Source organism: Oxyura jamaicensis, chromosome 28, assembly GCF_011077185.1.
Source record: "Oxyura jamaicensis isolate SHBP4307 breed ruddy duck chromosome 28, BPBGC_Ojam_1.0, whole genome shotgun sequence".
NCBI classification, from domain to species: domain Eukaryota; kingdom Metazoa; phylum Chordata; class Aves; order Anseriformes; family Anatidae; genus Oxyura; species Oxyura jamaicensis.
In genome coordinates, this window is record NC_048920.1 from 2,227,424 (window position 1) to 2,253,197 (window position 25,774).

The 25,774-nt window shown below is 36.1% G+C and overlaps 1 protein-coding gene across 6 annotated transcripts in view; it reads left to right on the top strand.

Annotated features, from left to right (window-relative positions):
- Window positions 1-25,621, top strand: part of EPS15L1 (epidermal growth factor receptor pathway substrate 15 like 1) — a 42,449-nt gene extending 16,828 nt beyond the window's left edge. For 5 of the 6 annotated variants that reach the window (XM_035348009.1, XM_035348007.1, XM_035348008.1 and 2 more), the window contains 6 exons: window positions 350-486; window positions 1,703-1,763; window positions 2,119-2,201; window positions 3,631-3,763; window positions 15,299-15,504; window positions 20,106-25,621. In XM_035348009.1, coding sequence (XP_035203900.1) covers window positions 350-486; window positions 1,703-1,763; window positions 2,119-2,201; window positions 3,631-3,763; window positions 15,299-15,504; window positions 20,106-20,252 — 767 coding nt within the window. In that variant the 3' untranslated portion in view covers window positions 20,253-25,621. The remainder of the gene's footprint in view (window positions 1-349; window positions 487-1,702; window positions 1,764-2,118; window positions 2,202-3,630; window positions 3,764-15,298; window positions 15,505-20,105) is intronic. The other variant, XM_035348010.1, reaches the window with a different exon arrangement.
- Window positions 25,622-25,774: the final 153 nt, after the last annotated feature.

The window sequence follows — 25,774 nt, forward strand, 5'->3', positions numbered from 1 at the left end:
CAAGGTTTCCCGGGCTTCAAATTTTTGTTTTGCATGTGGGAACTTAAAAACCTGACCATATTGGCATTCAGAATCAATATGTTAATAACGTGGGTAACTTTTCATTAAGTAAAGTCTTGTAACCCTGTCACATATTTACTGAAAATACATACTTGTTACAACTTACTCTCTATATTGGGTACTAACTATCTGGCAGTTTGTTCGATTGATGGTGTTGTTGGTGTTGGTTTTAATAAAGAAAAAAAATCAGTGAGTGTAAGGAGAAACGTAGGATGGTTCATTACGGTGTTACTTTGTTGTTTTGCTTAGTAGGTGCTACATCCTATTTGCCTTTTAACACTCCTTCTAGATCCATTTGGAGGCGATCCATTTAAGGAAAGTGACCCATTTCGCAGTTCTGCCCCTGAGGACTTCTTCAAGAAACAGGTGAAGAGCGACCCATTTACATCAGATCCATTCACAAAACCCTCCACTTTACCCTCGAAGGTCAGTAATTTATAAATTCACATACAATAGGTTTCACTATTGACAAGCTAAAAGGAAAGAAATATCAAAAAAAAAAAAAACTTTTATCTTAAGTGGTGAAAACACAATTCATTTTATTTTTAATTAGTATGGATTTTTGGGGCGATCAGGAGCTTGATCTTTTCAGTTCCATAATAATGATGCGTTTTCATTATGAAGATGGGTGCATTTTTTCTGTTTGAAATTTCATACCTCCAACGTTCACTCATTCACACCATTACCTCCACTCCATCGGTGTTTGTTCGTGCAGTCACATAGTGAGTCGGATCGAAGAACTGATCTGGCTAAAGGATTATAGAGCCAATACAGTGGAAGGACTGCCCAGAACATGTTTGTCAAATGTATAATCACAGTCAGAGTTCTTGAGCTGTACTGGCATGTATGTGTGGTGTTTTGCTGTTGTTTATTTTTCTACTCTTACAGAATTCATTGACTATTGCCACCCAAGAGTTAGAACTAATATCAGTCAGTGGAAAGTTAGTTGAAGTCTATAGGTTTGTACTTAGGTAACAGCAGATTTTCTGTGCAGAAGAGCAGCTGTAAACACCATCTGTTTAAAAAGAAGTTTGGGATATACAGTATCTCTGAATTACTGATAATATAAATGTCTGATTTGAATATTCAGTCTCTGTTGCTTAAAGACTGAATACTAATGACTGAACAGAGGGTGGCTGGGTGCTGGAACAGGCTTCCCAGGGAAGTGGTCATGGCAGCAAGACTGTCAGCATTAAGAAGCATTTGGACAATGCTCTCAGACAATATGGTTTGATATATATATATTTTTAATTATTATTGATATTTTTATTTTTTGGGTGGTCCTGTGTGCAGCCAGGAGTTGTACTTGATGATTGTTGTGGGTCTCTTCCAATTCAGATTCTGAGTGTGATTTTTTAATTTTGCCTTAGGAACTCATATCATTCATGTGATAAACTTTCACTTGAAATGTGTTTTGCATGTAGATACTTAGTTTACTTACTTTTGTTCAATGCTGTCAATAGCCAAATGGATTAATGCTCCATATTTCATCTATTCATTCAATTTCATCCTCTCACATGTCCACAATAGAGTGGTCTGAAACTAGAAATAATTTGTCCTAAAGAAATAGATTTTTCTTTGCACAGAAAGACTAGTGCACAGTACAGCAGAACAATAATTATGTATATCTGTTCTTATTTAGTCTGACCCTTTTGAAAGCAGTGATCCTTTTACATCTTCCAGTGTCTCTTCAAAAGGTCCAGGTAAGAAGAACATTTTTTCTTGTGAAGATGAATAAGTAGGTATCTCTTTATGAATGAAAAATCAAATAGTTGAGAATAAACAAAGTATATTGTGAACTGGTGGTAAATACCATTGTACTCTTACTATGTTTTATGAAGATAAAGCCCTCACATTAACTATATACTTTGCTCTATTTTTTCTTTCAAACAACTGATAGAAAACCTATTGCTCTGTGCAATTTTCTCTTAACATCACTTGGCAGGTTAAAATGCAAGTGTTTAATCACCTACCCAGTTTCGTACCTTATTGGCAATAAGTTATTCAGAATTCTTATGTAATATTTTAAATATATTTTTTTTTCTACATCCGTTTCAGATCCATTTGGAACATTGGATCCATTTGGAAGTGGCGCTTTCAGTAGTGGGGAGGGATTTGCAGACTTCAGTCAGATGTCAAAGGTAAAGGTTACAAGGAAAGCCAATGTCCTTTAAAAAAAATTGTATTTTTTTTTTGTTTGAAGGGTGTGATAAGATTGTATTTTTTGAGCTGACAACATGTTTCTTCTGCTTTTATTCCGATCAGTCTCACTAAGTACTTAGCAAAACATTATTCATCCGTCTCGGGTACAGTGAAGTCTTACCAAGACCAGTAGATTCAAGGAGGGGGGGAATTGATTTTTCATATACATTTTCAAATACCAGTGGAGCAAAAGAAAGAACTCCTTGTAAGCAAAGGTAGTTGTTCCAGATAAAGGAAGTTTAGGCCTGGCAATATATTGCTAAGTTCTGAGGCCCACTTGGATGCTGCATCTCTCATGATATTCTAACTTGTTCTTAAACTTCTCCCTGAGTTTAGGAAACCAGGGGAGGGTGGAAAATATTGTGTGCTTACATTTCACAGTTTTGCACAGAATTGCTATTTCTTGGTTTATTGTTATAAACAGGGTATATAGGGTATTCTAAATAGAACTATGTCTTACCGTCTTGTCTGGATAGTCATTCTGCTGTTATTTTTTTGAGGCAGACTTGTAATTACAGTTGCCTGACTTTTTACATTTTGCAACACAATAATGCTTGAACATCGTAGAGTAAATGTTTACTAGAAAATATATTACCTTTTTGGCTAATTAAACATTCTGTATTTTTTTTCCTAACTTTTCTTACCGTTTTGTGGGATTTTTAGCTCCCCACTAGGTGGCAGCAGTCTTTACTGATATTGGTGTGTTTGGCTTGAGTTGGAAGCTTTAGTGAAGCTCTGGCTGAGCCTTAGCTTTGCCTACAAAGCTCCTCTTTGTCATTTTCGGGATGATAAATTTTCCTGCATGGCATAGTTTTTTGTGCCTTTTAAAATCACTATTAGAGTCCTTTGCAAAAGCCAGATGAATATAGGAAATATGTTAAAATGATAATTTTTTAAATTTTTCCCTGAGCTTTTACAAAACAACAACAAAAACAACAAATAGGCATGTGTAACTTAAGAAAACCTGGAAAAAGGGTGTCTGTTCTGCAAGCTACCATGTTTTTCCAGTTACTACTTTGTTTCATGGTTCTGCTTATCACAGAGTAAAGGCCACACTGTAATATGACTGTTCATTGCCAACTAATAAAAATAGAGTTTTACTTCCTTTTATTTTTCTTATCAGCTTTTTGCTAGGAGTAAAAGTTCTAGACATACTTAAGTGATTAAGAGTGTAAATATCTTTTAGTGTTAATGAAATCCTAGTACCTCTGACAGTGGATGTTCATATCTTATGCTAGTGACATAAAAAATGAGGTCAGACCTACACAATTGAAGTTAATGTTTTTCCATGTGTTAACCTGTAGCCTCTGTGAAACGCCAGATTTTCTGCAATGTGCTTACACTCCTTTTCTTTTTCTTCTGTTGTAGTCAGTAGCTTCAGACCCGTTCACCTCCTCTTTTGGAGGGATGGGATTCTCAGATGACCCTTTCAAAAGCAAATCAGACACACCAGCATTACCACCGAAGAAAAATGTCCCTCCACGGCCCAAGCCACCCAGTGGTAAGGAGGTTTTCTTTCTTAATAACCAGTTCCCCCAATTTACTGTATATTCTTGAAGTAAGGACAAGTTGACGGTCTTCTATCGCATCTTATATTTCAACCATGAGGAAAAAGGTATGAGATTATCAGTAAATTGGCAGGAATTGTCCAAAAAAAAAATAAGACTGGAACTCTGGAACTGATTGGAGATTCAACTTCAACTTGTTTGCCCTCCTAGAGCTGATTTGTCAAAACATTCAGATACCAGTGAAACTGTTTGAAGAACTGAAGCCACTTTAGAACTGTTAGTTTCAAGTCTACTTTTAACAGCAATGATATAGTTCAGTTAATATTAGGAGTAAAATGTAGTTGGCTTCCAAAAAATAAAAATAAAAAAGGGAAGAAGAGAAAAAAAGTAAAAAGAAGTTCAGGTTTCTTCATTTGAATAGGCACAGAAGTTTACACCAAACATGGGGGTCAACGTCTAGAACTTGGAAGGTTTTGTCTACCTTTCTACTGGTCTGATAGTCATACTACTGAGAATTGTCTACCTTTCTGCAGTTGCATTTTGGAGAAAAGCATGCACTCTGCACTCATCCTGTTTATAACAGGTATTGTTGTTCTGACTGGTTTTGCAAACCAGTTGTGCTAGAACTAGCTCCTTGGATAACATGAAACAGTGCTGTCACAAGGGTGTCCCATAGATTGATCCCAGGTTTGGAAAATACTGTTTAATAGAACAGAGTTATAAGCAGACCATTGCAGCAGCATTGATTTGTTCCTATTACTATGACTTTATTCCTCAAAAGATTATGATGCACACTAAAACCTTGAAGTCGAATGATGAGGTTCTGTGTAGGTGAGTATTGATGAAAATTTGCCAGAAAATGCTCTAGGATTGTGGAAAAGTTCTTGAAGCAGTCTGTTCCATGCTTGTTTTGTGTAAGTATTTCCCACTTCGAGGTACTAGAGGGTATTTAGTAGTTTGAAAAAGATATAATATGTGATGTTGACAAATACCAACAAATAGGACACATGCCAATAGAAGCATAAGTTCAAAAGCTGAAGGTAATCTTACTTGCCATCACCTATGATGTTTTTTTTCTTTCTTTCTTTGGTTTTCAAGGGAGGTGTGTAAGTGACCATCTTTTTCTTTTTAGGAAATGTCTGCATAAAACAATTCAGTGTTTAAAGGGCCTCCATAGAGTTGAAAGAGTCAAGTACTAAATACACCTATATTATCTCTTTCATGTGGTTTCTTTCTGTTTTTTTTTTCTTGTTTGAAACATGATTATTCCTAGCAAATAGAGTGTTATATTAACAGCAAAAATGAGCAATACATTCCAGAGAATTGATTCACCTACATATTTTTTGTTGTTGTATTTGTCTCTTTTCAATCTTTCTTTTGTGCATATTGAAGAATTTTGGACATCTAGCTTTAATAATTTGTTTTGAATTTAGTTGTGTGCACTCAGCCTTTAATCCGTCTTTTCAGAAATTTGTTTAAATGTGTACTTCTCCCTTTCATTGGGAGACACAATATTTTTAAGGTTCCGCTGCTCTACCAAAAGCAAATGTTGTTATGATAAAATAGACTGAGGAGGAAACAAAGCAGTTTTTTTTTAAAGCAAACGAGCCTTGTGTGCTTATGCAGTTATACTCCTCCCTTCCTTCCACACTAAAGCAATCTTCGGTGGTTACTTAGAGCATGAGAAATTTTATAGTAATATACTGCGATTCAAACAAGAGATAGAAGCATACAAATATGTGTTAGAAATGGGAACACTGCTCAGAAAACAAACAACAGAAAAGAAACTTCCGTTGTTTCTTACTTTTCTCATTGGTCTGTTTAATTAAAAAAAAAAAAGTATGTGATAAAGATCTTGCTGAAAGATGGATAAATGCTAGTTATTAACAGACAAATCTATAGGTTGCCTTTCTGTTCCCAGTTCATACTTGTTTTTGTAAAACTTGTAGAAAGGGTCAGATCTTAATACTGAAAATTCCTTGTGTGACTTGCTTGTTTTTTCTTAGTTGCAATAGAGATCTCACATAAAGCTTTACTTGTCCTCAACACTCAAAACTCAAGTAGAAAATACCATTTAATATTTTTGCAGAGCTTTAAAACTGCCTGATTTCCCAAAGTAGCAGTTGACATGGAAAACTAATAAAATCCATCAGGGATTGCTCCTGATTGAGTGCTTTTCAACATTCAGAGTTCGTTAGGACTTAAGTGACACACAAGCATTGTCTGATCCATCTGTCAAGGTACTGCAGAGTGTGCTGGACAACCAGGATGTGGCCAAAGTGTGCCATGGTTTCCCTCCTTGCCCACACATCCATGTTTTGTCCAGATGAATGAGGAGTTGCAGCTCAGGTCTGTTTTCTTCATGAAGACAAAGGCAGAGCTAACCTCTGGAACTGAACACTGGGACAGGGAAAAAAGTCAGACATAGCCTCTTTTTGTGAAGGTCAGATCAAAGGGCCTTCAGGTGTACCTGCAGAAACCTGCAAAAGGAATGTGCAGTTCAGATAGCTGCTCTCAAATACAGACAGGCTCTGGAGATGCTCTTTAGGTCGTGCTTAAGGGGATTTCTCAGTTATGGCAGCTTTGTCTGTAGAAGGGTTGCAGTGGGCAATCATTGTTTCACCATATAAATCATAACCTATAAACTGAAAGGTTCGTTGCTTTTCTTTTTTTTCTTCTGTTTTTGTACTCACTGGTGTTTTGTTTTTTTTTTGAAGCTTGGAAGTTGACAAGCAGCAATGATCTGATGGCTGTGTTAGCAGGCACTTCTGTTCACAGCTGTCTGTGGTTGTTATTATCTGGCAAGGATAGGCAAACACTGTGTGGCATGGATTAGACACCCTTGAGATCTGTATCTTTCCCTTCTCAAAAACTAAGGTTAGGAGAGGGGATAACCATCACAAGATTGTTAAAGTTAAAAAAGTTGTATCTTAGGCCGACTCTCAGGCTTACAGTTGTTCTGTTCTTCATAAATCACTTTCCTCCTTTTTTCCTCTTCTTTTTGAACCAAAGTCTTCAAGATCTTTCAGATGTTTCTCAGTCTTAAACCGATCCATGTTTGATCCAAGAGAAAGCTCCATATGTTTGTTTTTCTGGTTAAATGTTTGTTTTTTTTTCCACGTAACTATTTAAAGTACAGTCTTTAAAGAGAGTTGGAGGAAGGTTAATGAATTAGTGAGTGAAAACAAAGAATGACAAGAAGTATTTTAGAAGCAACGAGCCTAGATGTAGGTGTATGTCAAAGCTCCAACACCCCTTTGTTACATGCAAAGATTTGAAAAATCAGTATCTCTGTCCCCTACCTGGTTTAAGATTCTTTTTAGGCTGAGGAAGATCAGCTAAGAAAAAGCTCTTCAGCTACTCTGACCAGATGTTCTAATAGAAATCCCCCAAGGAGTATGTGCATGCTCTTTTTCTTCAGGAATGCATTCGTAGTCCATGAGGTTCCTGATGGACATTAGGTTCAGCACAACTCCCCTGGGACTTGGCTGACTTACTTTGATGTTCACCAGGTGGTACCGGACGACTTGAAGGTTTCTTCTGAGAGATGTGAAAGTTTTTCCTCTATTTATTGATGCTGTCCTTTTAATAATGTTCAAAAAGCACAAAAAGGTTATCCAGATATAAGCAGGTCTGTGCTTTGCATCATGAGCTTTGTATTTGTCTTCTCCTTGGCTTATTAAATGAAAACAAGGCAATGTCGATTGCTACTTATATTCAGAAAATAATAGTATATATTGAAGTGCTTCAGCAAAGTGTGACAGGGATGTTAATTCCAATGGAAGTTATTTTCTCAAGCTGTCCTAACAAACAACTGAAGTTGTGTAGATTTATAAATATATTTTATTTTCTGTCTTAAGGCGTTCCGTGTGCTATTTAGCACTACAGAACTTCTGGTCATTTTGTACTTTTTAGACCAGTTCTTGGGTTTTGGAGAACTGTTGTGTAATTAGGAATAAGTAGTCAGAAAGAGACGATACACTGAAACCTGGCAGTTAAAATGGTCTATGCAGGTTCTCACAGATTAACAATTATGTTTTCTGCCGTGAGCTGCAGATTGAAATCAGTCAGAGTTCACCGCTAACTAGTTTCTAGGTAAAAGTTGTTGATTACAAAAAGAGAGAAACAGATTTTTTTTTTTCTTTTTTTTTTTTTCTTTTTTTTTTTTAAAGTACAGGAAGCTGCTGTGTGGGTGTCAGTGATTGGGTTATAAGTAAAATTCAATGCTCTAGTGCTTTGATCGTGGGACCTACTGCATTTGCCCCACCCTTACCCACTTCCTTTAAATGCAGCACCATGCATTCCACATTGCGGTTATAACAGTACTGTTAACCAGTGATATTAGTGGAAGAACCTTCACCACTAACCAGTGTGTAACCTTCAACCTCTTCTAAATTTTTATTGCTTGCTTATAGTGGTTTTGACCTTTTTAACCTTGAAAGAATATAAAAGTCCAAAAAATGGAGGAAGAAATTGTAGTTTCAGTGTGTTTTCTTCTTGTAGTGATTATTTAATAAAAACAATTGTTTTTACCATTCCAGCTTTTTTCAGTCTTTGTAAATATTAGGATTTATTTTAAATATATTGAATATTAGTGACTAATAGAGGTGGTGGGTGTTATATTAATGATGGACTTATTCAATGATAATGTACTTAACAAAATTATGTATTGGTATTCCCAACAAAAACTTAAATAGCAGAAAAAGATCATAATTTGGGTAATCAAAGGACTAAGTACTGAGTTCATCCCGTGTAAAAAAGAAATTAGTGGATTTACTTAGCTGCTATTTGACATACAGGTATTAAAATAAGCGGTATTGGGAATTTGTTATTCCAGACTGCACACAGTCAGTTCATCAAATAACTTTGTCTTTGTTTTTTGATCCATTTATTCTTGGTAGCTTTGATGCATTATGGAAACTGAATTTATAAATTGGCATTTCAGAGGTTAGTGGTTAACACCTCAATCTTTGAGTTCAGGACTTCGATTCCGTTCTCACATGGCTTTTTTGACAGGCAGTGTTTTTTGAAATGTCAAAATACTGCAAAAAATCTTGAGAAGACGGAATAGGGGACTAACTAACCTTCCTTGAATTAGTAAGTATGATTCTCATCTTTCAGAGATGCCTCGCTTGTGTGGAGTCACAAAAGACCTGAGTGCCAACACAAAGGTTTGCCCAATATTTAATATGAGTGACTAGAAATTATTACATAATAATATTATTAATCACAAATTTAGCTTACTAAGGTGGTAGAGTTCAGTATTTTTACCAAATGACAAATTGCAGAGCTGATAGAAGTATTTTGCTGTTGACAGCAATTAAGTCTCTAAAGGCCCCACTGACATAGGACTCAATCAGTCAGATTTGGCTTATGTGACTTTTTTTTCATCTTGCCAGTTGGAAGATAAAGAGATCTAAATCTGCTGATGGCTTTAAAAAATGAGAAGGGGTGGGGTCTTTAAGATCTAGTAAAGATCTATTAAGATCTTAATATCTTATTGAACTACCGTGAAAACTAGAAGCTGTTGAGCTAGACCCAAACTGTTGAACTTTGTTTGCACCCCTGAAATATTGTAGATGCCTTGCAGTACTGTGCGTGATCAGATCCTTCATGCTGTCAGCCACAGCTTTGCTTGCATGAATCGGAGGGGCAGGGCAGGCAGCTCTCGGAATGACAATGTTTGTAGAGCCCTGTTCTGCTGCTGCCTGCCTTTGTATTTGATGCTTCCTCCCCCTTTATGTCCTTTCTGATAAATATAGTTCTTTTTTCTGTGTGTCACTTCTCTAAATTTAAGGCATTTTATGGTTTGACTGTTTTTATAATTTTAGACTTATTTTTCATCTATAAAGCAGTGCAAAAGTACTGTCAGTTTACATGACCACTGACCTCTTATTAACAGCCCTCTGTTAAGCATTCAGTTTAACGAGAGAAAAAATAATTAAAATAATTCCCTTGCATTTGAACATTTTTTAAACTTGCATGGGCATGTTCAAGACATACAGATCACCTTTTTGTCTAAAGGGGAATATAGAGTACTGTTATTCACTGCGCGATCACAGGAGTGCTTTGTTTATTTCTAAGTGGTACCACGCACCTGTTTCCTTAGAGCTTCTTGAGTCCCCAAGGTTACTCACGAGTAGCACGGTGCCTGTTCACCTTTATTTTTTCCTCATCTGCAGCTGACTGTGAAAAATTCAATCTAAAAGTTTGTGACAGACAGGAAAACTTTTTTTTTTTTTTTCATACCTTCTAGAAGACCTGACAGTTGCGTTAGAATACAGGCATCCCTTGTTGTTTAGGATAAATGACTCATGGGTGGAGCACCTGCCCTAGCCACAAACTAAAAATTCCATTCACGCTTTGATTCTGTTGTTTATGCTGATCTCTCACAGTAAAGATATTTCAGTACCGATTGTTGAAATAGGTTGTTCAGAATCTGTTTCAGAACAGTTCGTTATCTGCATATACAACGATTCCTCTGCTAACCTCACCTTTTCAGAAGTCTGTAATTTTAACAATATTTGTCTTAAGCTAAGACGGTGAGAGTTACTGACTAGCAAAAGGTGAGAATTTTGGAAATAATAAGCAAAAACTGTTTTGAGTTTTTTTTTGCATAGGAAAAATCCTTACTTTCTGTTACTAAAAATTATATATTATGATTTTGTGCACACAGCTTGATAGCCAAACAGTTGAGTTTGAAATACAGTGCAAAAATAGCCCCTGTTGAGGACAAATACCTTTGAGTATTCTGTAGAAAATTGGTTTTAATTTAATGGACTTTCAAGAACACTGAAAGCTGGTAATAATTTTTTTTCTGTAAGTTCCTAAAGCTCATAGTTTACAAAAGTTTTATTCCACATCAATGGAAGAGCTGGATAGTTTAACAGCATGGTTAAAAAAAAAACATGCTGAGTAAGTTAGGAATAATAGATAAATTAGGTTAAGTGCCAAGGGAGAGTTCTGCTGGGGAACACCTTACACACTGCACAGTCTTCAAAATTTGCTAGAGTAACACCTCCTCTGGCAGATACAAGACAAGATGTGTGAGGAACCTTGGCATTACTTGTTCAGACATAATTGCAGGTATGGACTTCACTCATACTGTCACTACCTATCCTACATAGCATGACTGACTTCTTAGAGCATATTTTTCACTTTAGAACGTTTCTTAGAAAGGAGTACCTGTGTAGTGAAAGTTTAAAGCCATGTCACCTCAACTCTGCCATGTTTGCCTGTCAGCATGCATAATACAAGTCTTTAAACACACAAAAACATGCTATTTCTTGTAATACAGGGGGTACTTTTCTAAGCAAAAAGCTAGGATCATCCCTGAAACATGGAATATAGTGAAAACTATAAATGTTTCATTGTTTCACTGTCAGTATCTTGTAATGCAGTAAGTCAAATTCTGTAATTGCATCCTACCAGTGAGATTATATTTGCCTTGAACTATAGATCTCAACCCTGAAGTTTGCTGTGGGGTATGAAATTAGATAAACCCTTCACATGGGTGGAGTTCACTATAAGTTAACAGCATTTGCTGTGGTAAACCATTTTGTTCATCATCTCTTTTTGCTGAAGTGAGTCCTCGGTGTGGTTTGGGTGCACCACTTGGGTAACTGCTGAAACTGCTGTGGTTTCAGAATAGGACCTGTTTTGCTTTTTTCTAAACTTTTTTCCCCTGAAACTATTAGCAGAAAAATCAAATAAGTAAGGGTTACAACTGTTTGCCTCTGCTTTCATATTGCCATACCTCAAAAATGTTAAGCAGTATCGTTATAAAATGTAGTATTTTTAGTCACCAGTATGTATAAGATTAATGGCACCTCAGTAACTACTGATAGTTTATTTTGCAATATTATGATTTTACAAATGTCCTTCAGTTCAGTTGGTAATTTTTTAAATATGATTTTTGTATTTTTGCTTTATGTTATAGAAATACTTTATCCACATCCCTGACATGCTAAACATATAAATACAAAAGTTTTATTTAAATATATACTTACTGCATTGGGGGATTCACACCTGGGGTAAGCCAGCAAGGATGTATCGTAAGAAAGAGAACTCTGGTGTCATTATTACTAATTTGTGGCCAATAAATTAGTAAATTTGAACATCTAAAACCAAACAAACTTCTGCCAGGCCTTCAAAACCATGTTTGCTGAGTGTGGCGGGATATCACAGGCTATAAGCAGTATACAGAGTGGACCAAAAGAGGACTCGTTGAGGAGTCTGTTGCAAGTGCTAGGATTGGCTTCTCCGTGTGGGCACTGCCCTTAAATTTCTCTGCAAAAAGTAACCTAGGTTTCATAAAGGTTGCCCCCTTTCTGGTATTCTTCAAAATAACAGCATTAAAATCCTCTCCTCTTCTATTCTTCAGCAAACAGAACTAAAGAAAATGGCACTCTGAACATAAAATGAACATTTTCTATGTTATTAGCAGTAACTCTAGTATTCACGGTGACATTTCCTCTACAGCCAAGTTGTTCTTTTTTGATCTGTCCTGAAGATGAAGCACAAGAAACCCCTGATGCTCTCTGTTTATGTTCTGAAACCACTAGGGGCTTTGTGCAAAAACATTAAACAGGCCACCTAGAAAAAAACAGGTTTGCTGAGCAAATACGTTGCAAAACCTGCATTCGTATTAACAGTCACCAATTCCACAAAGTGGTTTCAGCAACAGAAGATTTAACCTCTGAAAGGAGCAGCTTAAAATGGACTGGTCTTTCCTCCGTCCATCAAATCTGGTTTGGAACAATACAGGGTGGAGAGAATTTGCTTGCTATATCTGGCAGTAGGGGAACAAGAAAAAAATGTAGGCTCTTGTTTTGCCTTGACCTAAAAATAGAAAGCTCTCTGTAATTCAAAAAATGATTTGCTCCTTTATCTGCAGAATTATATTTAAAAGACTGCTGAGTTGATCATCTTCTGCCAGGTTTGTTCCTTACATTGCATAGATGTGTCAGAAGGTGAGATCTGATGGAGATGAACGGGATGTAAATGCAGTAAAATGTTTCCAGTGAACAAAACATGGCCTCTGCAAAGGCAGATGGAAACACTGGCTAAGGAGGGTCCAGGCTTGTGGGGAGAACAAATGCTGCTGGTATTTCCTGTATATTTTGTCACTTCCTTCGATGAAGGACAAATCTTTGATGGGATCTGCCTGTCTTTTAGAAGCCCCACATATAGTTGGAAAATTAGTTGGAAATATAGTTGGAAAATTATAGTTGAAAAATTCCCCATGGAAAATGGTATTGGAGTGACCATTTAAGAGCTCATCCATTGTCCAGCTTCAAGGCAGCACGACCAGCGTGCTTTCTAGATACCGTTTCTTGAACCCCTTGGATATGACGGGGAATGCAGCAAATTCCCTAAGAAGTCTTGAGTATTCTTAAGTTTTTTAGAAATTTTAGCAATTGTCTAATATAAATCTGTCTTCATAACGTCTAAATCTATTAGTTTTTCTTGGTGTCCGATTTGCAGCCAAGACTATGATCGGGTTCCCCTTGAATATTCTTAAGACTAAACAAACCCAGTTATGTCTCCTGCTGCACGTGTCTTGTTTCCTGCACCTCTTTCTGTATGCTCGTTCTCCTGAGGGCTTTCCTAACTTGCTTTGCATTTTCCCTGACGCACAGTTGCCATATTCAGTTTGAGACCCAACCTGAGTGGAAAAAATAATTTTCCCTGTATAGGGTACAACATTCTTGCATATACATTCCAGTATGATGAATGTCTGCGTGTAATATTCTAAGATTTTTGTTGCTGATCAGCAAGTCATGATCAATTGGTGTTTAAGAAGCATCTGAATGATGCTCTTAGATTGTTAAACATTTAGCTTGCCCTGTGTGGAGTCAGAAATTGGTCTTGATGAGCCTCATGGGTCCCTTCCAACTCAGGATATCAGGAATTTGATGTGGTCCTACCTGAGGTCCTGTTGCTCTCATTTCCCATTTTTTCCATTGGCTTATTGGCAGGCATTAAATATCTGTTGAATGCCTTCTCAGTGGAGAACAGGGCTGGTGGTAGCGCTACTGAGGTAACTCTGCTTGGTTCTTCCTGACCGAGCCTGAGGACCACAAAGCCCCTGCAGTCCTCCAGTCGGTGCCACCAGCACAGAGAGGTTGTGGATGCCCCATCCCTGGAGGCATTCAAGGCTGGGCTGGACAGTGGTTGGCAACCCTGCCCAGAGCAGGGGGGTTGAAACTAGATGACCTTTAAGGTCCTTTTCAACCCAGGCCATTCTCTGATTCTGTATGTCCTGCAGGCTGACCGCAGGGCATGGGCCTTTGGGTGGCCTCTGGGATCGGGAAGGCTGAGCTGGGATTTAATGGCAGGTGGAGGCAGGCTGCTGGATGGATTATTTAGTTAGTGCAAGTCTGCTGATCTTTTATTTCTCCTCTTTGACAAATGAGGATTGCCACAGATTCAGGCAAATTCTGCCTGATGTATGCAGCTTTTAATGTTTATAAGCACCTGCCACTGACTGAAAGTACTTTCTTAAAAGATAGCAGGCCATGTCTTAAACATGGCAAGTACACACTGATGTGTGTGCCCTGATGTGAGTAAATTATAAGATTCCTATTAAATTATAGTTCAGACAATTGGAAGCTTTAAAAAATAGTTTTATGAATGTAAATAAGGTATGTAATTCAGGTTGCTATGTGAGAAGTTGTAAATATTTTTTCTTTTAAAAATGTTTCTAGGTTTTCCTTTATCGTTTGTCAAGTATACATTATCATCATGACTGACCTTTTTTTTAAAAAAAAATAAAATAAAATGAAAGAATTACATTTTTCTGTTTAGTTACTTGACCTAAAAACAGTTTTTCCAAAGGGAATTTAAAAGTAACCATTGAGGTTCTACATGCAACAACCAAGATTTGCAACCATGATTCATGAGCATACACAATAGCTCCTGTGATTGCATCTGTTACTGGGGTAGAGTATAAGAACAAGAAGTCACCTACAGAAACTGGGTTGCACAGCAAGCACCCCAGAACAAGGTGATTTCTTCATCACGCTGTTTTCCGTTGCACATAGTGGTACAAGTATAAACCAGTTCCAGGAAAAAAAAAAAAAAAAAAGCATGCGTTCTGTAAAGTCACAGATAAGTTACTATTTTGTTCTGTTTAACATGGTTAATTACTTATCTTTACTAATATGTTTCCAAATATTTTGACATTTATATTATCTCAATCTGAAATGTCTCTAATCCTGGAAATTGAACTGAAGTCATGCTTGTCAAATTTTTCTGATCAAATGTCTTTACATTGGGTTTTATAATTTTAAACCTTGATTGTATTAATATGGAGTATTTGTAAGAAAAATAATCAATTAAATCAACTATTTGAGATGATTTGCATTGAGAAATGAATAGTATTGTATTTGGTTAAGTTTTAAACTACCCCAGGAAGAATGGATGATGCTAAATTGCATCACAAGTTTCCTATTTAAGGGGTTTGCATTGTCCGTGGTAAGTAACTTCTCTTTTTTCTCCTTTTTTTTTTCCCCTAAACTTTCCAGGTAAAAGTACTCCTGTAAGCCACCTTGGGTCTTCAGATTTTCCCAAGCCCCATGATCCATTCCAGCCATTTGGGGCTGACAGCAGTGACCCGTTTCAGAGTAAAAAGGGGTTTGGGGACCCATTTAGTGGAAAAGATCCATTTGCTCCCTCCTCTTCAAGTAAAACTTCTAAAGACTCTTCCTTGGGGTTTGCAGACTTCAGCTCTGTAAGTTAAGTTCATTGTCTCTGAGCAAACCACTTTCTGCTCTGCTTGCAGCAATCTATTGGGTTTTTGTTTTAACTGCAAACCTACTGTTCACTGGCTTCTGTCTCTTAGTACCTTCATGCTGTCCTCATTGTTTTTGTATTAATATTTCTGTAATAAAAAGGTATTATTTCAATAAAAAAGAAGTTTCAAGTTTCATACTAAATTTTGAAGGGTTTATTTGCATTTAAATTATTTTAGTACAGTGTGCCTTTACTCACAAATTCTTTGTAGCAGAATCTGTGTATTGTTTTTGTTGCATGGAGGCTATTCTGTAAACTGGTTTTGGGGAGCCAATGATGTAAAGATTCAAAAAATAATTGTTGGAGACATTTATATAGCAATTTCACCATATCCTGAGAAGTGAATCCTTAAAGGGAAAGATTCCCTAAAGTATTTGTATTTGTTGTGAAAAAAGTTCTGACAATCCTGTCACAATGTTTGCTGTATACAATGGAATGTGATGCTAAGGATACGTAAACGAGACAGAGATTGAAATTTTAGCTGTTGAATTTTGTTGCAGTTACTGGTATTGTAGAAAAGCCCTTGTTAGACAAAGAAAACGATTGTTTTGTAGAACCAATACAGAAGCATCCATTTTGCACTCCGAAAGACAGTATCAGAAGGCGAAGCCAAGTACTTGTTCATTAAATATATCCAGGTTTCTAAAAGCCTGGCTTTGTTTTAAGTGCTGGCAGGTATGTTATTGAATTGGAAATCAATGTAAATATAGTAGCAGCGTGGTTCTTATGCTTCCACACGTAGGTAGAAATCTGTTCTATCCACAGCTTCAGACTTCTTCCTTCTTTCATGTGTTTTTTCTGTCACATTGCCACGCAGTGAAATTGCCAGCTTAATCTGTCACTCAGCTCTGACGAACACAGTTCAGTGTTCAGCAAGTGGAGATCTTTAAGCTGAAATTTTCAGGTTGCTGATTTGTTAAATGTTTTCCCCTGATTATTAGTTACTAGTTCCTAGTAAATGTGTATCACTTTTCTATTTTATATTGTTACTCGAGGTCATCTATGCATACTTCTGGCTGGCCTCAGTGCTTTAATTTATCTATGATACTGAAGATGTCAAAGATGAAGATACTATGTATGCTTTACCACAGTTAGTATTAGCCTGTTGAATTTGGTGCACAGTTAAATTCTGTGATTGTATACAAAATGGTGACATTCTTAATAAAAATAAGACGCAAAACTTGCTTTATCTGAAATTTCTTGAACACCACCTAGTTTCATCCTTGAATGAGAGACAAGGAATGGAATGACTGTTTCCCAGCTATTGTTGTCTTATTTACAGACTGCATTTCTTAACTTAAAAGAGTGGCTTACACTGATGGATTGCATCAAGCGATTAACCAAAATCTCTGATCACTGTCCCAATGGGTGGTCTAGCGTTTAATTCTCTGTGCCATCAAGTTTCCAGGAGGTGAGAGTAACTTTAAAAGACGAGGAAAAATTAGGAAAAGTGAGATCTTGAGTAGCAGCCACTTCTAACTATTGTTAGGTGGCACTTCATCCAATAAAATTAAATTTTAATTTATTTTGTGAGTTGCTTTCTACTCCTGTAAGAACAACAACAAAATGCTACCAATTTGAGAAGAGAGTGTTTCTTGCTTCTTTTCAGTGTTTATTTTTTGCTTGCCTATATAACACGATTATGTTGCTACACCTGATATTTCTTAATCCTTCTGTATAAAGTCTTAAGTGTACTAGTTACCTCGTAATCAGGAAAGATGTGCTTGTCTTCACCTATTCTTTGGGAAATTTTGCTCATAAAGAAAATTAAAAGCAATTTTACTTACAGAAGGTATTTTGACATGCAGATTGAGTCAATGAAACCTGTGAACAGATTCTTAGAATAATGTAGGTTTGAGTAATTGATTAACTTGACTTCAAATTGGAATTCTTTACTGTTGCAAGTGAATAACATGAAGATCTTCACTAGTTTTTAGTAGCACTCTAGAAAATGTGCCTTTTTTTTTTTTTTTTTTTTAAGAGATATTGGCCAAATCATGCACCCAGAGTTCAAGTGTATTACATTCTTAACTTCTTTACTGGCATTGGGTATGACTCTTTGGAACAAACCAAAATATTCTGGTAGCTCATGTTTCAAGTATTTCTAGTTTCCAGCTTCAATTTACGGAATAACAAGAAAAACTATCTGTCAATGCAAAGAAAGCATTTCAATTTCCAAAAAAACAGCACTTAGAACCAAGCTGATTTCTTTCTCTTAATATAAGCTGGTAATTTAGCAAACACAAGTCAGCATAGCTTGTTTTTTTGTATGTCATTAGTTTTGCAGCAGAACCTGCTGTTTTCCTCATTTAGCCATTGGGTCTGAGTGTACTTTTGAAAAAAAAGCTATGAGAGTTTTTATGAAATGTCACATAAGTGATACATATTTATAGACTTCTTGAAACCTGGACATATCCAAAAAAAATGTTATTGTTTTAAATGATTTGTAACTGAGTTGCATGACCTTTTTGTAGGCCATCTGTGCAAGAATCAGTGGCCAGAATAATTGTTTCAATATCTAATGGTCAGTTATGCTCCTGAAAATTTTACTTCATGCCAACTCTTTGTAATAAGGCACATACAGATTTGGTTCCAATTTTTTTCTTACTTTTTTTTTCTTCCACTAAAATAAAGTGTGTATTGTAAACAAGTCATAAGTTGGGCTGTCATAAGCTTTGGAAGATTTATCCAAAGATACAAGCTACATAAGTAAATGTATTTTCTCAACATTAAAGAGAAAAAAAGGCACCCCAGAAAGTTTGACCAAAGCTTACTGTATTTCTGAAACTACTGAAAATAATAACTGTTTTTCTTGGTCCTAGCTGTAGGATGTTCTTTTTGAATCCTTGGAATACGTGGAGAAGTCCTGCTTCTATTTGAGCCTGTCTTCACTATATCTTGAAAAAAATCTATTTAAAAATCTATTTAAAATTCTAGTTAGCACTTAAATCTTGCCTGTCATCTGCTCCCTGAAAATATTTAAAGGAGTAATGATAGTAGGATTTCTTCATTGTAAGATATTAAATGTGTGGTTCTTCTGTTGTATGTCAATAACATTGAGTGCAAAGGTTCTCAGAGAAGTTTTGGTGGCATTGTAAGCAGAGGCACTGTTTGAAGAAAAGTAGCTTTAGAAGTAGCTTTGCATCAAATTACCATGATTTTGCAGGTATTGTGAGAAATAAAATGAGGAAGTGTGAGCATACAGACAAGGCATAATTTAACTTGAGTAAATGCAAATTGGACTTGGGTTTAAACAAATACAAATAGCTGCATTTATTTAAAAATATGAATCACAGATACAATGCAGAGTGGAAAAGGCAAAGGTGGGGGCATTCACATAGCACATATGCAGCTAGGCATAGGTCTATTACTTAAAGCTGCATTTAGAATTCAGTAAAATTCAATATTTCAAGCTTGTCTGGGAAGGAGTAGCCGTGCCAGCTGGTGCCGTGGCCTGTTTTGCTGTGTTCAGACTTACTGTATTGAGGTCCAGAGGGCAATTGTGCAGCGTACATTCAGCTGAAATTAAAACTATACGTTCCGTGTAGTTCTCTCTCCCAGGAGAGAAGGAGAGGGGGAAAAAAAGAAACAGATTTTCTTGAACATTTAAAAAAAAGATAGAACAAAGCAAATTTTAGGAGTGGGATATAATGCAAACATTTGTGTGCACCTCTGCCAAAACTTCTGCTAACATCATCCTCTTCGGTGGGTGCTAAAATTAAACAGTAACAGATTGTATTTCAGTTTTAAATTGTTATTATTTAACTATTTTTATAGTACTTTATGGAGAAGGTTTGAGCAAACAAGCTTGTACATACTTCAATACCGGACCATAATTTTGGAACAGTTTTGTTGCGTTGTGCTTAAAGTGTTTTGGGAAGCACAAACAGGCTTGGAAGCTCGATGTTAAAATGTGTTATATTTCTTTAGTATTTTCTGCTGAAGTAAATTGGATTCTCTTACATTATTTCTTACTGGAAAAACTCAACCTGTATTTTATGAACAGTTGCAAGAAGTGCTCCTGTAACTTTTGATTGAGCATTGAATCTTCCCACAAATCAGCAGTCTCCAGAGTCATTACTGAAGCCCCTCACCCTTAGCAGGAAATATTGCAATAAAACTCTGCCATGGACTTGCAGAAGAGTAAATAAGTCTTGGTTTAACCAGCTAAGAGCTACACATTTGCTATCCTCAAAAGTGGATGTAGGTTGTGATGCTCCCAAACCGCTAACTTCTGTGTTTGTGGGGTTTTTGTTTGGCTCCAGTCTTCTGGCCACGTCCATACACAACTGGGAGATGGATGCAGGGACGTGCGGCCCAGATGGGTTAGTTCTCTGGTGGGAGGAGGAAGATGTTAAGGAGATAAAGGAAAGGATGAAGTGAGGAAATGAGTGAGTGAATTTGTCTTAGTTCAGGAGAACTACCCTAAGACAGCTTGGTATACTTGATTCATATATTCTTTAACGAGTCTGATTCATTGTGGTTTTTTACTAGCTTTTTGGTAAATTTATTAATTCGTTTTCCATTCTCGTTTTTTAGTTTGGAAATGAAGAACAGCAGCTGGCTTGGGCAAAGCGTGAGAGTGAAAAAGCAGAGCAAGAAAGACTAGCTCGATTGCGGAGACAAGAACAAGAAGACCTTGAGTTGGCTATTGCGCTCAGTAAGGCTGATATGCCAAACTCCTAGAGGTTGTTTGGCTCCACCCTGTCCGAGTGAATCCTTTAAACGTGGCTTTTATAAAATACTAAATTCTTGGTTTCTGTTGTGAAAATAATTCTAGTCACCCTCAACTCTAAACAAGGCTGTCTGGTTCAATCAAACTGGGCTCTGTGTGGCTTTTCAAATGCGCAATATGCAAGAAACACTGTATAAGCTGTATTATATGTTCTAGATAAAATTTACTGCTTGTAAGAAATTTAACACGTGATCCTAAGATACCGAAGGCAAAATTTCTTTATCTTGAAGACAATGTTGCATATAGAAAACTGCAACTTGTGAACCTGGCTTTTTATTACCTGACTTCCATTGTTTTTTGAGGCTGCAGTATGAATTTCAAAGAAAATGTTATAAAAAGATATTTATAGAACTAGCTTTCACTTGTTACATTTATTTAATTATTCATAGTAGGCTAATGGGTGTGTTATCTACATCAAAGTCTCCAGTATAAATTCATTATTAGATGTTCCCTTTTTATCCAGGATATATGGCTTTTATGAAAGAATCTGGCAATTTATATATGATGAATACAAACGTAGTGAAGTGTTTAAATATTTCAAATCTGAATCCTGTAAGAATGAGTAGTTTTCCTTATTTAAACACTTATTTGCATTGGCTTTTAATTGTAGGTGATGTAAAAGAGGGAGTTAATTCAGTTGTAGTAAATTGGACAAATATGATGGTTTGGCAATTAAATAACTAGGTAAAATCTAGCTTTATCTCATAAGCAAATGTGGTTACAGGGTTGTGGTAAAAGTTTGAGTGCTTCTTTCATGTAAAATCAAGCAACTTAAAACTTAGCAAGGTTGAGCTGAGTTCTCCCTAACAAGTCATTTTACTCTTTTGCTCTGCCTGCCAGAACAAAGATCATATTTTCTGTGTTATCCATCTGATAGTGTGAGACAGTTTCTACCTCTGTTTTCTTTAATTCCATCTATCTTACAGTATGGGGTTGCAGATAAAGCATTCTTTAGCTGAAATAAGGCCCAATTCAAACAGATTTTATTTGCAAAATACATGTTCATGCATAAATTATAGAACTGGATTGGCTTTTAAACACGTCTTGCAGTAGTAAGTCCAAGTAGGAACAGATTTTATATACACTTGAGGAACTCAAAAATTCCACCTGGTAAGGATAACACAACGCGTTTTCCATGTCATATAGAAAGCCCTTCTGATAAGTCTGTGAATTATTTACTTACTAAAATGCCTTTTCTGGTAATTACAGGAATTCTGAGACTTCAGTTGTCTTTGCCTTGCACTTTTATGTCTAAATAGTGTAGGCATCTAGCACAATTTTTTTTAATGTCCTTAACGTGCATCTGCTTTCCTATCCTTGGTTCTGTAGGAATACAAACCGGGTACTTAACATTCTTTGTTTTTACACATGCAGCCATTATCTTGTAACATTTTCCCTATTTTCTGGAAAACGTGCTATTCCTTTGTCATCGTTAATGCATTTACATTTTTTATGCCCTTGCTTCCTTAATTTTATTTTTCAAAATACAATGATAGTGCCTGTTCATTGAATGAAAGCAATCTTTCCCCATGCTATTGTAATTGCCTTATTCTGGATGCTTTCCTTGCACAGAGATAACTATCAAATTGGATTATTTTAATCTTATTAGTAGTTTTCAGTTCTGAAACGTCGCTAAAACATAGCATTGGTTGTCTCAGGATTTTGTGACTAGCTATATGGGTGAGTGCATGTCTGTGTGTGCATGCACACACGTGTACATCCATTCATTTACACGTGCAGCAATATGTAAGACAAAACCCAAAACCCCCTATCTCAAAATGCAGTCTTAGGAGTCACAATGCCCTGTTTTCTGTGTGTCTCCTGTGCTACTGGTACTACAAATAATGTGAATCTTTAATTTGCCTCAGAAGGGGAGAAGATGCATTCTAGCATCAAAACAACCATTTGATGATTTTTATTCCTTTTTTTTTTTTTTTTCCTGAATGCAGTAGGATTTCTAATTTTACAGAAGCTGATTTGCTTTCCCTTCTCATTGAAATAACTTTTCTCTAAAATATGTCAGCTTAAATGATCAAACGTATTAAAACATCAATGAATTCTCTTTTCTGTTGGTTTACAAGACTCAAAGTCTCTGAAAACAAACATGGTCTGTCTATAGCTAACAAGATATGAAACTTGCTGTGAAAGAGCAGTTTTCATAATTGAATGGCTGCAGTGCAGGATTCTCAGTGAAGTTAAACAAATCGTATTCGTGAGTAAGATTCTCCTTTTCATTTTCACTGGGCAAGAGTCTTTGTAGTGTCTCTTCTGCTAGAATAAAACACCATTTGTATGTAGTGTCATTTTTGAAAGGATAACCACTTTTGGACTAGTACTTGGATGATGTCACTCCAGTGGGACAGGGTGGATGAGCTAAATAGCTTGATTCATTTTCTGTGTTATGTACCATAACAAGACTTTCTGCTGCTTTGTCAGTACTGAAAAATATTGTAATTTATAATGCTTCTCAGGCAATGAGTCGGTGTTTTCAAGATGTTGAGCAGGAAGCCAGAAATGTGAATTAATCTAGCATTCCACATAGTGTTAGAACTGATTATTTTCCTGTTTCCTTATGGACTCATTCTTCTTACTTGCTTGGACAATAACAGAAGATCAAGCAAATGTCCTCTATGCACAGTGTATAAGATCTAGTGACCTTAGGTTTACTGAAACACTTTTGATTCAACATTTTAGACACTGTGGTAGAGGAAAACTTAGCTGTGATTTCTCTCTGCTTTATTTAATACAGTTTTCCTTCCTTGTAAAAAGGAAGATTGCCCACATTCTTCCCTTATGCTTGTAACTTAGTGTTTTGTATAATAACTGCACTTACTCTAAGACAAAATTTATTGCAAGATACTGATCTTATTCTTCCTCCAGAACAGTGAAATTTCAAGCACAAATAGGCCTTTTGCTATTTGGGCAGATAAAATATGTACAATGCAAGATATATAAAATGTGAGTATACACAGTGCATATACAGTGTACATTGAGATCCATATTATTTGTGTGTATATATATATATAGTGTATTGAATAATGTAATAATAGTGTGTGTATATACTATATATGTCCACATACTATGTCTAGTATATAGTTACTTGTGCTGTACATAAAATGTGTATATACAATGAATATGTAGAATATGCATATATATTCTATATATTAACATTTATGTGTAAGTATGTATTCTCTAGAGAGAGAGGGATACAGAAATGGAATCTATACAGAAATACAGATTAGATCGTGGCTCTTAGAATTTCAAAGTTCTGGTGAAAGAAAAAAAAAAAAAAGGAGGAATGACTACTACTAATAAATTTGTTTCAAGATTACTTTTATTGGCATGAAAACCTGTGTTCATTAGTTGTGCCAAGTGTGAGAGAGAAACCTGGCAGAAAGTAGGTATCATCTGCACTGGATGTGATTTCACATTCTTTTGAGTTTTTCAAGTGTCTTTTTGAAATGTAGACTTAATTTCTGATCTTCTTGCATGTGTGGGTCATGTGACGTGAACTTTTTCTCAGGCTGAGGCAATGATTTTTCTCCTACATTTGCTTCTATTTCACTTTTTTCTTTTTTTTTCTCCTTTTTAAAATACTGTTTTTAAGGATCTGTCGTCCCCCCCCCACGCCCCAAACACACACACACAGATCAAACAGGCACATGCTAAGGTGGAAAACGTGTTTTTCTTGCCTCATTCCAGTTATATGGGTTGCTCATAATTGTCATCTGGATTTCAGTTCTGTTTTTCCTCCATTTCCACCTAAGTTTTTACTTCAGGAGGAATGACTATCCATTGCATTCTTGGCTTTGAGGAAAGAATGGAGGTGATTCTACTTTCTTCTTGGATAAATTATTAGACTCTGTAGTACGTTGAGCAATCACAAAGAGTTTAGTAGGCTTTTATAGTGGCACATGTGTATTTTATACAGAGTACCGTCACTGCTGGAATGACTCATGGAAAACCATGAATTGCATACAGCACCGAGGCACAACAGTTAAAACAGGAAAGACAGATAATTTTTCACATTGAACCTACGCATGCAAACTTTGCATGTAGGACAGATATTGAATTACCCGCTTATTCCTTTATAGACCAGTATGTTCGCATTTGCCTCAAGTGGTTTCCCTGAGACATAGTCAAATGCTCTTGTTGTAAAACATACCAGTCATTCTGCAATAAAAGCAGATGCTCATAAAAGCAGTACTCCTATAATACTGCTGTATGAAATGTTTTTATATTGGCAAATTTTTCCTTATGAAATCTCTGCCCTGTGAGGATCATCTGTCCTTACTGTATTATGTTTCATGTCATGTGCTCGCAAAGTGTAGGCAATTCCAAGCCGTGTCCGACTTTGTAACATTTTTTTGTTTTTAATTCCTGTCTGTGAAATCTGTTGACAGAAATTTTGTAGAAATCATTTTGTCATCTTATGCTGAAAGATAATGCACTTTTCTTGGATTCTTCTTATAATCCTTTTGGGGTTACTATTTCTTCTTTAGTGTTTCTCCATTGAGAAGAGTATTTATTCTGTAGAACCGAGGCCCAAGGAATTTTGGTCCAAGTAGAATTGTTGCTTTCCCTCATGTCAGAGTTTGATTTCTGCCTCCTCCTGCGTTTTATTCCTCCCTCTCAGGAATTTCACTTCTGTTTAATCCTAATGTTGCGTTTGAACTCAGTTAAAGTGAATTATCTGTGCTAATAATGATCTCGTTCAAATATCTTCCGACGCCAGAGGAACAGCCAAGTTCTTGTTGTGTGTCAGCCATTGCATCTCTCTGTAGACTCCACAACACCTTTTCTTAGAAAGGAATTTTGCTTGGAGTATGGTGGAATCTTAGAAGATTTATTTTTAGAGTAAATATGTTAACTATTATTCATTGACACATTTGTTTGATCAGTTGATATAATGCTCTTTTTACTTGAAAGTTTTATAAATAAAGGCTAATTTGTTATAAAATGGAATTTTCATTTCTCCAACTTCTGCCTTTCCCTTTTAACTATAAAAGGAAGACTCCTAGTGAATATGGTTCCTTCTGCTGTTACAATTATAGCGTGCTCTTCTTGGTGTCCCTGTTAATACGACTTTCTCTAGTATGACCTAAAAAAGGTGGAAACATAAAGTGGAAACTGCAATGTTGACCTAAATTTGACTAATATCTCCAAATATGTACATTATCATAGTTATATTTATCTCTTGACTATCATAACAAATTGAAAGAAAGGTATTTTAATTTTAACCCATCTCATGTGCTTATTGTTTAATATAATAAGAGAGATGTTATTGTTTAATATAATAAATGAAAAGTTACTTTTTGGAGCTCTGAGACTTCGGCAATCTTTCTTTACTTTTTTGTCCATGATTTCCTAAGCTCTCGTGTCAAACTCGCGGATCTTGCTTAGACCAACTGCTTTATTGTTGGTGCTGAGGTCTGTTGTGTGTTTTTTTTTTTTTTTTTCCTCCTTTTGGCGG